Source organism: Lissotriton helveticus, chromosome 1_1 (genome assembly GCF_964261635.1).
Source record: "Lissotriton helveticus chromosome 1_1, aLisHel1.1, whole genome shotgun sequence".
Taxonomy (NCBI): Eukaryota; Metazoa; Chordata; class Amphibia; order Caudata; family Salamandridae; genus Lissotriton; species Lissotriton helveticus.
Genome location: NC_136057.1, coordinates 170,062,299 through 170,079,279, shown reverse-complemented (window position 1 = coordinate 170,079,279; position 16,981 = coordinate 170,062,299). Strand labels below are relative to the sequence as shown.

General features: G+C 46.7%; 1 protein-coding gene across 2 annotated transcripts in view; it reads right to left on the bottom strand.

Annotated features, from left to right (window-relative positions):
• The window catches only part of KDM4A (lysine demethylase 4A), a 458,146-nt gene that overhangs the window by 100,346 nt on the left and 340,819 nt on the right, over positions 1-16,981 (bottom strand). For both annotated transcript variants that reach the window (XM_078660668.1, XM_078660737.1), the window contains one exon: positions 16,179-16,377. In XM_078660668.1, the coding sequence (XP_078516794.1) occupies positions 16,179-16,377 (199 nt within the window). The remainder of the gene's footprint in view (positions 1-16,178; positions 16,378-16,981) is intronic.

Sequence of the window (16,981 nt, the reverse complement as noted above, 5' to 3'; positions counted from 1 at the left end):
CACCCGATGGCCTCCTAAAAAAATCATCTCCTTTAAATCAATGGAAAGGGGGGGGTTCAGAGGCAAACAGTACCCAATAAACTCAGCACACGATGGTTAAGAAAACAATTTACGCTGTTTTGTATGACAAAACACACATTCATGGAGGATAAAAATGGTGATAGACAAACTTTAAATCAGTTCAAAAGGTTCAAATTACACATGTGCAATAGTCTGATCCTCAAACAGCGTCGTCAGGTAGACAGGCTTCCTAACTATGACATCCCCTCTTCATGGGTTCATGATGGGCCTCTTCCCCACGCCTCCTCCCATCACCTGCCTCAAATTCTTGGACTTACTCCGCACTTGCAAATGAGGAGGAGGACTGGCTCAGATGCTAGCCTTAAGAACCCACCAGAGGTTGCCTTTGTCACACTCCCCTGCCACCCTTTGGAGAGATGTGACTGGGCAACCGGGCCTAACTTGGAAGACATGGGGACAAAGCCATAGGAATAAAGCACCCACAGCTCCACTGAGGACCAGGACAGGCGCCTGTAGGGAGCAAAGAAGCGATGGGGACTGGCTTCAGTCTTGCTACAAAATGGAGAGGGGTGGCGAGTCCATCTGGCAGGGGGCATCTCTGGGCGATAGGAGACAAGGAACCTTGACCCAGACCTTTTAAAGGTCATTCCAATCAATTCCATAAACACTCGGGCTGGTAACGAGTGTTGACGCTGAAATTGTGATATTAGATTTTGCATGTTGCATATTCTGACTGGGTTGGGGTATGCTAGAGCTTTGCAAGTATCTATTATGGCTCCTAGATACGCTTGTGTGTGGGATAGTTGGAGGTGAGACTTGGTGAGGTTTACAGTGAACCCCAAGTCGTGAAGTAGTTGAACTGTTTTCTGAGTGTGGTGCAGGGCGCTGTCACAACCTGGCTTTCATTAGCCAGTCGTCTAGGTAACGGAAGACGTGAATGTGTTGTCTTCTTAAATGAGTTGCGACTACTGCCAGACACTTGGTGAAGACTCTGGGTGCTGTAGTTACCCTGAATGGGAGAACTTTGAATTGGTAATGTTTAAATCCATAAATCCTCGGCAAAGCGTGTCTGCGCAGTAGCACACTAGTATTTATTGCACGAGCTGCTGTGTCTGCTGCATCTAGTGCACATTTAATTGAAGAATTAGTGATGAGTTTGTCTTCCTGGATGAGGTCATTAGCCTTTGCTTTGTACTGATCGGGTAAGTGTTGCATGAGTTTTTCTAACTCATCGTAATGAGCCCTATCATAGCGTGTTAGCAGAGCATAAGCGTTTGCAATATGCCAATGATTTGCAGCCTGTGAAGCCACTCTCTTACCTGCGGCATCAATGAGCTTGGACTTCTTGTCAGGAGGGAGGGCCTCGCCTGTGGTTTGAGAGTTAGCTCTCTTGCGAGGGTTAGAGACTACAAGAGAGTCTAAAGGCAATTGACCTTTTATGTAAGAAGGATCTGTTGGAGCGGGTTTAAATTTCTTGTCTACTCTGGGTGTGAGTATTCTTGCCCTAAACGGGTCTTTAAATACCTCATCTGTGTGCTTTAACATGCCTTTTTGCATTGGTAAAGTGTGGATAGATATTTGGCAATAAGTGAGTATCTCAGAGGAAATCCTCTTCTAAAGGCTCTTTATGGAGCTCCACCCCGTGATATTGACCAGCTCTGTTAATGAGCCGGACGTATCCAATGTTGTCATCAGGTGAGGAGGGTCTAGAGGGATAGAGGTCAGGGTCGTTGTTTGTATCTTCTCATAATTTTTCCAAGGTTCAGTGTCTGGTGGTATATCCTGCTCTTCGTCCGCATCCCCATCTCCATCCACATACTCTTCATCCTGCGTGTCCGGTGAAGGTGGAGGTAGTGGTGAATTTGATTGTGTGATAATCAAATTAAAATTAGGAGGAGGAGAGGGAGGTGGTATGCAAGGGGGAGAAGGGTCAGTGCCCATGTCCTTTTTCTTAAGAGGTATAGGAGAGTCCTATGAGAGATCAATCTTCTGTTTTTTAGGAAGAGTGGCATGAATGGGACATGTTTGAGGGTTAATGACAAGTCTTTTCTGTTTTGGATCCAAAGGTGGTTCATCAGACCGAAGCTCTTTGGATGGAGTGTCCTTTTCTTTATGTGCCGATTTCGGCGCCGAAGCTTTCGGCTCAGAGTCTTTGTGCTTGGGTAGGTTTCGGCTCCAAGCTTTTCGGTGCTGAAGATTTCGACTTCGATTTTTTTGGTGCAGGAGGTTTCGGCTCAGAGCCTTCAGGTGTGGAGACTTTCGGCTCCAAGGTCTTCGGTGTTGAAGGTGCAGCCTTTGGTCCTGGTGGTGTGGTGACCGGTAGATGCTTCGGAGCCGAAGGTGTTGGCTCGGTACCAGAATGGGGCTGGCTCGAGACTGAGCCGGAAGGCTTCTCTTTATGTTTCTTAGCCGGGCTGGAGGGCAGGGCATCTGAAACTTTGTCGGTGCCGACCTGAGCCCAAAGGTGAAGGGGGTACCGGAGCCTTTGTTTTATGTTGACTGGGCACATGGGAATCAGTACTTACGGTACGCTGACCCGGTGTGATGTGCTCTTCTTCTATGTCGGAGTCTGCTTCAGACACGGATGTAAGAAAGCGGTTCTGTATATACTGGACCAAAGTAAGGTACAGTGTGTACAGAGTCCACAGTCCCCAGAGGTTTGGCAGAGGCTAAAGTTAGATATAACCTTACTCTCTAAGGTGGTAGCTTGATCGAGCAGTAAGGCAGTATCAGAGGACAGTGTAAAGAATTTGTTGTACACACTCAGTCAGCAAATGGTCTCACACACTCAAGACCTGAACTCAAGGCCAATTGTTTTGTATCAAAATATATAGTTGTTTTATTTTAGAACCAACAAGGTATACTTTGTCAGAATGAAATACTTTAGTTTAAATACTTAGCAAATAGGCAATAGACTGTTTAAGTACAGTACAGTACAGTTGTTGCAATGGGCAAGACAATTTCAAACACAATGCAACAGTGAGCTCAATGGGGATTTTTAATTAAATGCAATTAATTACTTTATGGATTACTTTTCTAACCACAAGACTGGATCCTAGATTCAATCCTGGGACATCTCCTGTAAACAGTTGAGTAAAAGTGTTTTGGTTACAGTAGTGATTTTGAAGGAATATTATTGTATTTTAAAAGTTGACACCTAGAAACTTTTTCACATAGAATCACCAATGTTATCCCATGGGAGGAAATTCACTTAACAGGTAAGTAGTGTTATTGTTACTTTTTCTTACTCAGTGGTGGATCCTGGATCCAGCACTGGTGCATCTCCTGTAAACAGTTGAAAGAATGCGTTTAAGTCATACAGGCGGTTTTTAAGGAATATTTGTAGTTTGTGAAAATCGACACTTAGAAACTTTTCTGGTGAAAACCAGACAATGGGTTCCTATGGAAGGAAATACAAGTTACTGGTAAGTACGGTTGAAATTACTTTTCAGGGTAAGTGCTGGGCTAAAATATGCAGCACTGGGTTCTCTCCTGAAATCAGGTGAGTAAATAGAGATTCGTTGTTCAGCTGATTTTAGGGGAATATTTTAAAGTTTCAAAACTCCACACTTAGAAGAATTTCCAAGTGAAACCAGTCAATGTTACCCTATGGAAGAAAAGGGAGTTATCAGCTTTGGGGTAAGTTCTCGAATGGCAGAGTTAAGGTTCCGGGCATAGACTCAGGGGTCTCTCAGGGTCAGGTAGGTACAGTTGGTACGCCCTCAGCGGCCAAGGGGCAGCCGGGTGCAGAGGTAGTTAGGTCCAATGTTATCCAATGACAGGCAGGGGGGCCTGCGTTTGGTAGCTGCTGGCTAGCAGGCCACGCGGCTGTGGGAGCTGGGCTCCTGGTCACTTGTTGGGGACAAAGGGGGAAGTGGATTAGGACAAAGGTTGTCCTGCCAGGGCCACTTGGGCGGCTGAATGCAGGGTGTTTTTGAGCTGTCATGCGCTCAATGTTATTCAATGGAGATTTTGGATAGTGAACAAAGGCTGCAGGCTCGGAGACAGAGACTCTTCAGGAGCAACCAACACTTTGAGGGATAAGTTGCGATCTTGGAAGATAGGTAGACACCCAGGAGTTGGGCACAGGGGGCCGGGCAGCGCCGGGGGCAGGGGTGTCTTTTGACGTCTGGAAATCTTACCCTCTGCTGGTCGCGGTTGGAGGGATCTCCTGTTGTGAGACTGCAGTCGTCGTCTAGGTCGCCGAGGAGGGTCCTTGGGCACTGGATTTCAGGTCACAATCGCTGGAGGGACGTCCTCAGGGTCTTTGTCCACTCGGGCACGGGCCGGGCTCGGCCGGTGGCAGAGTGGGCTGGATTTGTGGTTCCTGGTTGGCACCAGGGGTATTGCTGTTTGAGCAGAACCACTGTTAATGGGATTCCCAGTCTTTAAGAGGTTTGAGGCAGGCAGGTCCTCAGGGATTTTCAAGGTTGCTGTCCGCAGGAGACGCCAGGATTTAGCAGGAGCAGGTTCAAGGATCAACAGGCCTGTAGGGCTGGGGCCAAGTCAGTTGGTGTCGTCCTTTTGTTAGCAGCTGCACGGCAGGTCTTCTTGTTGATCTTCTTTTCGAATCTGGATCTGAGTAAGGAAGGTTCAGGGTGCCCCTAAATACTAGATTTAGGGAGGTTACTGGTAGGGTGAGGGCAGGGACCAATGGGTCCCTGTCCTGGGGCGAGTACACCCCCTATCCGGCTCCTCTCCTGTGGGAGGGGGGCAGGAGCCTATCTCTGATTGGGCATCCTCAAGATGGCCGGAGCCTGGAGTTGTGTTTCACCTCGCCTCTTCTACCTGAGGGGTGGAGTTGGCACACCCCCTTACCTCACGTAGGGTTTCCCGCCAGTCTTCCTGCCAGAGTGGGGGTCAGAGCCAGTGGGGGCCAGTTGTGGAGTACAGCAAGTGGCCTGGAGAAGCTCACAAAGGCGGCATGCCTTTGAAGCTTCCCCCTGCCCATCCTGGGGGAGGAGACCTAGCACCTCGCCCAGGATGTGCATTGTTGCAGGCTCAGGAGAGCGGGGGGCTCTCCACCCAGGGGTCCAGCAACATGTCTGCTGTGTGGCAGCCTAGGCAGCCTCAGACAAGACGTGGATTGTAGGTTAGGTTTCAGGGGGCATCTCTAAGATGCCCTCTGTAGTGCATTTTACATTAAATCCCACGCTGGTATCAGTGTGGGATTAATGTGCTGAGAAGTTTGATATCAAACGTGCCAGTCTTCAGTGTAGCAATTATGGTGCTGTGGAGTTTGTGATGACAATCTCCCAGCACCATATACTCTTAATGGCATCACTGCACTTACAGTGCCCAGGAATGGCCCTGGGTACTGTAGGGGCACAGGGCTCATGCACCTGTGCCCACACCACTGGCATAGTGCACTCGGCTAGTGGGGTGACTGAGGTATGCCAGGGTAGTGGGTTTGTGGGCATGGCACACAGGGATGTGTGCCATGTCGACTCTGTTTAGTTCTACACCAAGTCACTCAGCCTGCAAAGGCAGTGTGTGTGTGTCACGGTACAGGGCCCCTAAGGGTGGCACAATAAGTGCTGCAGCCCTTAGGGGTTTTCTATGGTCTAGGGTACCATTTACCAGGGGCTGACCTGTGGCCAGAGATGCCAATTGGGTTTAGGTTTCAACACAGTTTTAGGGAAGGAACACAGGTTCTGGTTACCTGGTTGGCAGGAACCCAGGGCAAACTCAGTCAAAGTACATCAGCCATTCAGCAAAACGTGGGTGCATACCATGCAAGAAAGATGGCACTTTCTCACAATGAACACATGTTCTTCCTCGACTCCTTCAGCTGGATGTTGGATTTCGGAATCTTCGCCGAGGATGTCCGGTACGGAGCCGCTGTGATGTTGCATCTCGTGGCGTTGAGCCCGACCATCACGAATTGTCTTTTACGGTCAGAACAATCGATACGAGTCACAGTCTTTTCCGTTGTGTTTCGGGGATAAGCAAAGGTTGCAGACCTCGTGCAAATCGATGCGTGGAAACTTAGCACGACACCCGGGACATAATTTAAATGGAGTCCGTTCCATCGATTGCTAGTGCGGTCGGCACGGGTAGACCCAACAGCCTGCCTTGAGTTTCTCGATCAAAGGTTTTCTCAGTTGAAACTATGAGCATCGAATAGGGGACCGCGGTCGATAACAATACCGTCGAGGGTAGTGGATTGCGCGTCAAAGGAGTTCGAAAACGATACCAAACCGGAGCGCAGCAATACACATCCGAACCCGATGGAGGAAAAAAACAATCCAAGGATGGAGTCGATGCCCATTCGCACTATCACCGAAAGGAGGAGTCACCTACCTTGTGACTGGAAAGACTTCTTCAAAGAAAAACAAAGTGCAAATATCCGGACCCAACACTAGATGGCGATCTATGCTAAAGCTTATGATCTACAGCTCATATGCCTCAAACATCTTTTGTTCTTTCCACATAACAAATTAGAGCTCTTCTAACATCTAATGTGTGCAGAGCTCGTTCTGCTACAGAATCAGGTTGAGGAAAGAGCACGGGTAACTGAACAAATGATTGATTGATATGAAAAGCAGAAACCACTTTAGGTAGGAATATGGGATTGGTTCTGTTAGACCTGGCACCATTGGCTTGGGTCTCCCTTCCATTTTTTGCTGTTGCCTCCTGTATTTTTGCTATGTGTTTTGCTGGTCTAGATGCTTTGGAAATTTTGCCACTGCTATACAGTGCTATGCAAGTGCTCCCTATTGTAAATTATTGTAATGGATTAGTGGCTCCATGATTGGCTATTTGATTTACTTGTCAGACCCTATTACAGTGCACCATGTGTGCCAAGGGCCTGTAAATCAATTGCTGCTGGTGGACTTGCAGCACTGGTTGTGCCACCCACAGAAGCAGCTTGTAAAATGTGTCTCAGGCATGCCATTGCAAAGCCTGTGTGCAGCCGGGGGCTGCCATGTCGACATGGCAAATGCACCCACTTGCCAGTCCCTAAACCTTCCCTTTTTTACCTATTAGTCGCACCTAAGGTAGGCCCAAGGTACCCCCCTGGGTAGGATGCATTGTATGCAAAAGGTTGGACATGCCCTGATGTGTGTGGCATGTCCTGATAGTGAGTTACAGTCAATTTTGTTTTTCACTATTGCAAGGCTACCTGGTCCCATAGGGCAGAATGGGCAGTTTGATTATAACATCTTATAATCCTAACTGACCCTGGGAACATGGTAGAAAAACGAATGTAGTATGCCTGAACTCAGAATGATAAAATACATCTTTTAGTGAAGTTGGTTTTAACATTCTGTGTTTGAAAATACCACTTTTATGAAGTCGGTATTTTCTTGCCTAATCATCCAGCCTGCCTCTGCTAGGTTGTGTATTCTATGTCTGGTTTGTGAGTAAAAGGGGCTGGGGTGGCTCCAGGAGGCTGGGTGATTCAGTACTAGGCTGAATAGCCCTATCTGTGTTGGGAGTGGGGAGGAGTAGCACCTGGGCCTCAATAGGGCTGTGCCTGCCTTCCACAATGCTGGCTCCACCTCCTGTGGTGCGTCTGATGACCCTGGCCCACAGTGACAAATGAAGAAGTTGTGTACTGGCAGAATGCACCCACTACTGATTCGGACTAGGTACAGACACTCTCTGCCTTCAAAGACAAAGGATTTGTGTGTATAAAAAGGGGGACCCAGACCCCAGAACTTTAGATCACTTCTGGGAATCAAGACAACCCTTTGCCAAGGAGAAAAACCAAGGAAACTGAAGGAGGAGACTGCCCTTGTGCTGTGCTGTTGGGGTTGGCCTGCAGTGGTTACTTTATTGCCAAGGAAAGGAGAAAAGGAACTTTGTGTGTACTTTTTCAATCTTGAAGAAGAATCTCCAAGGGCTTGAATTGCGCTTGCCTCCTGCCTGAAGTCTCAGGGATACAAGACTTCACCACCAGCTCCCCTGAATTCCCTTGCTGGGAATTCTGCCTGCAGTGAGGTGCCTACTGTTGTTTGGGCCCTATGAGAAGACTGCATGTCGCTGGGAGCACGACGCAACGAGGAGAAGCGTGTCACTGCCCCAGCAGTTGCCGTCGCATCGCCGAAGAAGAGTGTCGCCATCGCAGCTGCTCGCCGTCGCATCATCGGCGAAGCGTGTCGCATCCCCGGAGAAGCGTGTCACCGCCGCAGAGGTTGTTGTCGCATCACTGGAGAAGCGTGTCGCAGGGCCTGTCACGGCTCAGAAGTCACCAAGTTCACCGAACAGCCGTCGGGTGTGCACGCATCGCATCCAACGTTGTTGCATTGCATCAAGACGTCATTCTGTCGCAGCGCGCCGGTTCGTCACATCGCATCGAGGCGCCATCTTGTCGCACCGTCACCAGGCAGCAGTAAGAAACGACGCATCAACTCCCCAACCAATAAGGAAGCGAGCCTCAATTCCCCTGCGCAGCAGTAAGGAACCGACGCATCCACTCCCCTGAGTGTAAGGGACGGCACATCAACTTCCCTGCAACCCTTTTGTTTGTTTTGCGTGACACATTAAGGTACTTTGAAATTAAAGTGCCGCATTTACCATCTACATTGAACTAAGCTATTTTAGAGTCTATTTTTGATTACAGTATTGTGGATTCTTGTCATTTGGTCTTGTGTTAAGTCTAGTAAAGATTACTTATTTTTCTAAACTGGTGTGGTGTCGATTTGTAGTGTTTTCACTGCATTACTGTATGTGTTCACAAATGCTTTACACCTTGCCTCTGAGTTAAGCCTGTCAGCTCGTGCCAAGCTACCAAGGAGGTGAGCAGGGGTTATTTCAGAAGTGTAGCCCCTTACCCTGACTAGAAGCAAGGGTCCCTATTTGGTCAAAGGTACCTACCTCTGCTAACTAGAGACCCCCAGTTCTAACAGGTTTGAAGAACCACTTTGTATTTATGAAGGTGAAAGAAAGGTTCTTGTATAGTTAGTGCCTGGAGTTCACCAACTCTCCTTAAGGAAGTGATTGCGATAAGAAAAGCAACCTTCCAAGAGAGGAATTGTAAAGGACACCTTTGCACAGGTTCAAAAGGCTGACCCATTAGCTTTGTAAGGACTATGTTTAAGTTCCACACTGGTGCAGGTGGAACTCCTGGCGGTATCACTCTTTTTAGTCCTTCCATAAAGGCCTAATCACTGGTACTCTGAATAGAGATAAGTGTTGTCTGTTTTGTAAATATGCAGCTACTGCTGCTAAATGCAAGTGAATTGATGTGTAGGCAAGTCCAGATTGCTGTAAGTGTAAGAGGTAACAGATGATGCTCTGCACTGTGGCATCAAGGGGATTGATATTGTTATTGGTACAATAGATAACACATCTTTTACATTTGGCAGCATAACATGCCCTAGTAGTAGCTCTCCTAGCCGGTTTTAGGATGTTCATACAGTCGGGTGGTAATTGTAAATAACTATGACCTCAGGAGCCAAATCGCTAGGTTGTGTTCCTTGGGATTTGGATGCCTGATTTCTCCATGGTTCCGAGTAAGGAGACTGGAGTTGAGATGCAGCTTTTGGTGTGGAACTAGTTAGAGCTCTAACAGGGTGATGAACCAAGGTTGGCGTGCCCATGTGGGAGCTATGAGAATCAGTTTGAGGGCCGTTTGTCTGCGCTTCCACACTACCAGCGGAATGAGGGGGAGAGGTGGAAAGCGTAAGCAAATATCCCTGACCAGTTCATCCATAGGGCATTGCCTTTGGAGAGCAGATGTAGGAACCTGGAGGCAAAGCTTTGGCATTTTGAACTATGGCGAACAGGTCTATGTGTGGAAATCCCCATTCCTGAAAGTAGGGAATAAGAACCTGGGGGTGAAGTTCCCACTCGTGGATTTGCTGTCTCTGTCTGCTGAGAAGGTCTGCAATATGATTGTTCACTCCTGGAAGATGTTCTGCTAGGAGATACATTTTTTGATGTATGGCCCATATGGCCCATTTCCAAATGGCTTGTGCTAGGCGTGACAGATGGAGAGTGTGTCCCTCCCCCCAGTTTTTGTATATAATACAAAGCTGTTGTGTTGTCTGTGCGGACTAGGACAGTTTTGCCTGTTATGTGAGGTTGAAAGGCTTTGAGCGCTAGAAACACTGCTAGTAGCTCTAGGTGATTGATATGGAGACACAGGTTCTATGGCTCCTGTGGAGAGAAGAGACTGTACGTCTTGCTGAAGTAGATGTAAATCTTATGGTGACATTTTGTGAGAACGTGGTGGTATGTTTGGGGGAATGTTGGTAGGCTCCAGGCAATAACCATATTGGATCATCCCTAACACCCATTTGTCTGTGGTGATAATTGCCAAATGGGGAGGAATTGTAGAAGATGTCCCCCAACAGGTGTTAAATGATCGGGGGAAGTGTGGGTAAGTCACTGCGACTACCCACAATTCCCAATCAGCAGTTCTTACATATATCCGCTGACAGCGGGATTTATAGGGCCGGCTGGGAGGAATGAGGTCACCTTACCTGAATGGGGCTTTAATTGAAGTGATTGGACTGCAAATAAGTAAGATGCTTTTACAAGACCACTGTAATAGCGGTTTACAGGGAAATCGTTGTTGAATTTGGATGCAGATATATGTAAGAACTGCTGAGTGGGAATTTTGTAGGCACGGATGACCTAATAAAATACAGTGCTCATGACATTTTGGAAACCATTATTTTAGAAGAAAAATAAAAATAAAAATCAGAACCTTTTGCGTGATAGGTAGAAGTTACACAGAAAGAACACTGAACTATAGCCCTAATGACATCCTACGTTGGACAAAACACGTTGGCTGAATTTATTAGGAACTTCTGGTGATGAACTGCTACAAGATTGTCAATTAATATTGATGAACTGTCATAATCGTTGTGGAAACACTATCCTAAAGTGACGTGCAATAAATTGTGGATATGTGGATTCAAGGAAATCTATCTTTTTGGTTAAATCAGTTGGGAACAAATTTGCATTGGCAAAAACTGATTACTGAATACTTTCCTCTTGTTCTTCCTCTGCCCTTTGTGCGTCGAATTCCTGCTTGAATTCTTCACTGAAAATGTCCAACGTGTATTCGACATTATGGCTCTGCATCTCGCGACGTCGAGCCCGACGATCACTGAGCGTTTTCTTCAATCGGAACGATTTACACGTGTCACAGTTTTCTCCGTTGTGCTCCGGAGACAAACACAAGTTGCAGACTTCGTGCAAGTCGATGCGCTTATACTTAGCGCGATACAGACGGCAGAATTTAAATGAAGTCCGTTCCATCGACTGCGAAGTGGACCAACGAGGTTAGGCCGGACGGCTTTTCCAAGATCTTCGATCGAAGTAGATGTTTTCCTCGATGGATACAATACGCGGAGAACTGAGATACGTGTTCGAAAACAATATCGACACGGGTAGAGTGGATTGCGCACCGACGAGAACCCAAAGCAACGGTTTTAAAGCGGAGCGCAGCGATACATGTCCGAACTCGATGGTAGGGAAAAAACAAGCATTGGAAATGCAATAGGTCTCGCAATAACGCGAGTCTGAACTATTAGCATTGTAAATGATAATGCCCTTTATTTTTGCGTTCTGGTTTTTGGAACATAAATAAAAGGCTTTGTCATTTACAAGGCCTATAGCTTAAATTTGCGTTAAAACGAGACCCATTGCATTGCAATGGTGGTGGTGCTGCTGAGTTTTCTCTGAATCTGCACTCTGAATCTGCACTCTGAATCTGCACTCTGAATCTGCACCCACAATCTGCACCCACAATCTGCACCCACAATCTGCACCCACAATCTGCACCCACAATCTGCACCCACAATCTGCACCCACAATCTGCACCCTGAATCTGCACCCTGAATCTGCACTCTGAATCTGCACTCTGAATCTGCACTCTGAATCTGCACTCTGAATCTGCACTCTGAATCTGCACTCTGAATCTGCACTCTGAATCTGCACTCTGAATCTGCACTCTGAATCTGCACCCACAATCTGCACCCACAATCTGCACCCACAATCTGCACCCACAATCTGCACCCACAATCTGCACCCACAATCTGCACCCACAATGTGTGAGTGGCGTTGCGTGTGTGAGTGGCGTTGCGTGTGTGAGTGGCGTTGCGTGTGAGTGGCGTTGCGTGTGAGTGGCGTTGCGTGTGAGTGGCGTTGCGTGGCTGAGTGGCGTTGCGTGGCTGAGTGGCGTTGCGTGGCTGAGTGGCGTTGCGTGGCTGAGTGGCGTTGCGTGGCTGAGTGGCGTTGCGTGGCTGAGTGGCGTTGCGTGGCTGAGTGGCGTTGCGTGGCTGAGTGGCGTTGCGTGGCTGAGTGGCGTTGCGTGGCTGAGTGGCGTTGCGTGGCTGAGTGGCGTTGCGTGGCTGAGTGGCGTTGCGTGGCTGAGAGTGGCGTTGCGTGTGTGAGTGGCGTTGCGTGTGTGAGTGGCGTTGCGTGTGTGAGTGGCGTTGCGTGTGTGAGTGGCGTTGCGTGTGTGAGTGGCGTTGCGTGTGTGAGTGGCGTTGCGTGTGTGAGTGGCGTTGCGTGTGTGAGTGGCGTTGCGTGTGTGAGTGGCGTTGCGTGTGTGAGTGGCGTTGCGTGTGTGAGTGGCGTTGCGTGTGTGAGTGGCGTTGCGTGTGTGAGTGGCGTTGCGTGTGTGAGTGGCGTTGCGTGTGTGAGTGGCGTTGCGTGTGTGAGTGGCGTTGCGTGGATGATAGTGGGATTGCGTGGGTGTGAGTGGCGTTGCGTGTCTGTAAGTGTTGCTGTGTGGGTGAAAGTGGCACAGAGCCTTTGATGTGGCCTGGCGCAGGAGAAATGCTGCTGATGCTAATTAAATACAAGAGTGGCCGGGAAGCGGCCGGGAAACACAAGTACGGCCGGCCACATAATTAGGGGAGGAGAAGCCGCACAGCACACGCTGGGAGAAGCCCTTTGATGTGCTGTGCGGCCGCGATGCGCGCTCTGTGCTGGGGGAGGGGGGAGGGCCATTAGCCTGACGAAGGGTGGGAGGGACATTGAGGAACAGATGGCCATGAAAGTGTATGGGCCAAAAGCGCGTGCCTGTACGTGCACTCGAAGAAAACGCCACGAAAAAAAGCGGTGGTTTGACAATCAGTTCGAGCACTTGAATTCTCGGCCATTTCCCATTCCTTCGGAATGGTAAAGGACGAGACCTAACAATCTAACAATGGAGTTTATGCCCATGCCCACTATTACCGAAAGGAGGAGTTACCTACCTCATGACTGGAAAGACTTCTTCGAAGAAAAACAACTTGCAAACATCCGGACCCAACACTAGATGGCAGGAGTATGCAAAGCATGTGATCTACAGCTCACATGCCTCGAACATTTAGTTTTTGCTTAAGTAGATCTAATGTCATTAATACCAGAAAGTGATAGCGCCATCTCATTTTCTACTTTTATCATACTTTTTAATGTCTTATTCACCTACCTGTTCATGTAAATCCTATTCTTTTTTCAAGATATTGCACTAGATAGGTGTTGTGTTTATAGGGCACTTGCGGATTCTAAACCTTTCCATCAACTACAGGAAGCTGAAATGCTCGACTTCATTAATAGTAGAGAGTTAAGTGGCCTAAAGATATTAACTTGGTCATCCATTTGAGGTCTAGCAGAATTGGTAATCATGAGACATCATCTGTAAATGAAAGTACCCACATATAATAGTGCCCAGAAACCACGGACTGCCTGAACATCACAAGAAGAGTAAAAAGCGCTACCTTCTGTAACACTCATTCAGGTGGAGGCTCCACCTAAAGTTTCCCCACTTTCTACATCCTTATAGGTGCCAGACCGGATCCAGACAAGCTTCCACAGCTCCTGCTTACCAGTTGGTGCACCATTGGCATCCACGGGGACTTCAGCCAACCTCGGACATGATGACATTGAGGCATATATAGGTGCCACCCCAGCACATCAATTTCAGCTTAGCTCCTTTTTTTCCACATCCTCAAGAGACAGGAGTGACAAAACCAAAGTTAAACAGGCAGTGAGCCAAAACGAACTTGGGCCCTTATTTCTGAAGGGTCAATCCAAAGAATGAGGAGGTGGGATGTGAGGATAGACAAAAGTAAATGCCAGAAAGAGCATTCCAGAAGGCTTATGCGGTTATAATAAATAATATCCTTATAAAGGCATAAGAATCATATCCATATTTAGTCGTAGCCCATGCGGTCCACATTAAGCAAAGGCTACTTCCCTAGACTCCTAGAAAGTACAACAAGTTCTCTAAACAAAACAAACCTCCAGCAACCTGGGAATTCCCCATGGCTTTTGTTTTGATTTGTCCTAGAACTCCTGTGAGCACTGTAAGAACGGCCAGTTCTTAAAGACATCTTTATTGACGTCTTATGTCCAACCTTACGTCAAACCCGGCACCTTTCAGGTATAAATATACCAACGTTGCCTTAAGCAAACACACGGTGGTTTGGAGCAGAGCGGCTATCTACTTGCCCGAGAGCCCAGCTGATGCGAGAGCCCACGGACGCCGCCCCTCCCTTTTGACGCACTGAGAGAGACGCTGTCTTTTCTTCTGCCGAGAAATCCAGCTCCGGTGTTCTCAGCCACCCTCGCGGGTTGCTGGGATATCGAGTCCTGAGAGAGAGATACCAGACCTCCTGCTTTCTATTACCCAGGTACGGAGCTGACTAAACCCTTAAAGAGAATTCTTGATTCAGATTCTTGGCAAAATCAACTTAACTTAAACTTCTACTTACTTACTCCTTCCCACATATTAGGCTTAGGTCAGGTACACCGGGGTAGGCGTATTTAGAAGCACCAGTTGAGTACGTTAGTCAATGTATATATGTATATATTTTATCCATTTTAAAGTATCATATGGCTAAGAAACCATATCAATGCTTTTACAGTATTATTTCATAATACTCCTTTTACTGTACGCACTTTACTGTATGCTAAGTATTGCAACTGTTGCAATTCATTTCTCTTGCATGAGAAAGAAGACTGCTCAATAAATAACACCTTTTATTGAAAACGCCCGTCTCTCTTTTCTCTGCACTCTGGTGAAACTAAGTATGCACGATTGACTGAGTAAAATAGATGTCTATTGTTTTCACACGACTCTAGAGATACACTCTTATTCTGAGGGAGCAAAGTTGTCATGTTTTATGGTTGTCAGAAACTAATCCCTTTTTGTCTAATCAGGAAAGTTAACTCCTTCTTGAACATTCGAGAAAGTTTCTAGTGACCTCTGAGCTAGCTGGCAAAACTAATTAAGTCTAATTTAGTCAGTAGAGACCTAGTCGACCTCAGTCCGAAGTCTACACTGCTGTTTATATTATTCCAATGCGCAGAGCCTATTGGGAATATAGGAACTACACTACACATCTACCCGCAGATTCCTTACCTTTTCAAACAGTACCAAAGTACCTCTTACCCCCAACTGGAGGTGGGTCTGAGGAGTGTACTTACACCACAAAGTCCTGTAAGACTGAATGAGCAAAATGACCCTCCCTGAGGACTAGAGAATCAATACAGTAATGCCTGGTGTAATTATGGATAAATCCATGTAGTGGCCTGGCAGATGTCTAGAACTGTAACAATCATAGCCGAGCTCTGGTGGAACAAACCTAAGGCCTTCTAGAGGATCCTTCTTAGACAGGGTAGAACACAGCTTTATGTAGCAGACATTCCAGCAGTTTGGTACTTGACTGCTTTTCCTTTTTTCATACATCAAAACCTTTGATCACATATGTGGTTTCAAAAGGCGTGGAAACTGCAGGTAGGTGTATCCATTGAATGTGAACAACATATACCTATAAAACCTTTACTGAAGCTAGGTCGGCTAACCTCAAAGGCTAATAATTTGGAGAAGTGTTGGCACAGAAGCTGGTTATTACAGCCCTGTGAATTTCACAGAAAGTCCATCATTCAGCATGAGACTCTTGCTTTTTAGAGGGGGTTGGAACATATCAGCCATATACTATATTCTATCAATGTCAAAGTGAGGCCTGCTTTTTACAAATATTTGAAGGCGTAGTCTTCTAATTTTTATTTACTTAGCTAGTTGCTAGTCTACTTTTTATCTATTAAAAATGTTCTATACTTTCATACTATAATGTTTTTTTGATGTTGATTGCATGCTTTTTTCTAAACCATGAAAGACAAAATAATATGGTAAGTACATTGTGTTGGGGCTGCATATTTAACATTCCCTGGACAGGTACAGCAGTACTAACAGTAATACTTACTGGAATGCACACACACAGAGCATTTTCTGCAGGTGACTAGGATGCTGGTGCCATCTTCCTCCAGATATGGGGTGGTGAGGTTCAGTTCCGTGCTCCACCCTGTCGTAGTAAAGCACATCTCTGGGATCAGGGGCTTGGTGCGGATGCTGATGTCGCCAACGCTAGGGTCACTTTTGATGTTTTGACCAGCACACTCAGTCTAAGGACAAAGCACAGGCCTTTCACACAAGAGAACAACCCTGCCCTGAAATTCTACCAGGTCATGGAGGGAACCAACACCAAAGTAGGACATAACAGGCCTATTTACAAACTAAATTTTGTAGTAAGTTTAGTAGTACTACAACAGAACTACTAAAGTACCACAAAATGCTATTCACAAACCTACGAGTGTAATCTCCACCTCCATCTTTTCTATGTTTCTATGGGGAGATATTCATGGATGTACATGTACTACTTAGTATTAAATTTGAGAGGGACTAGAGGAGTGGTTTAAAAATGGGGCGTACTTACTACAAAATAGGTGGGGGCTAGAGAGGAATAAGGATGTGTTAAGGAAGGTTTAGTGAGGGACGTAACTCACTCACCAAAAATAAGCCCATTACTATTGATAAAATGTAATTCTAAAGTTACTACACCCAAAAAGGACCCAAAACAGTAGTAAATGTACTACAACTCAGAGCTGGAGTAAATCCAACAACACACATGGCCAACCATTAGTACTGCAACTCGCTCCTATTAAAACTAACGAAGGCAGGAGCTTAAAATAAAAACTTGTAGCAAATAATGTTTAATTACATTATTTA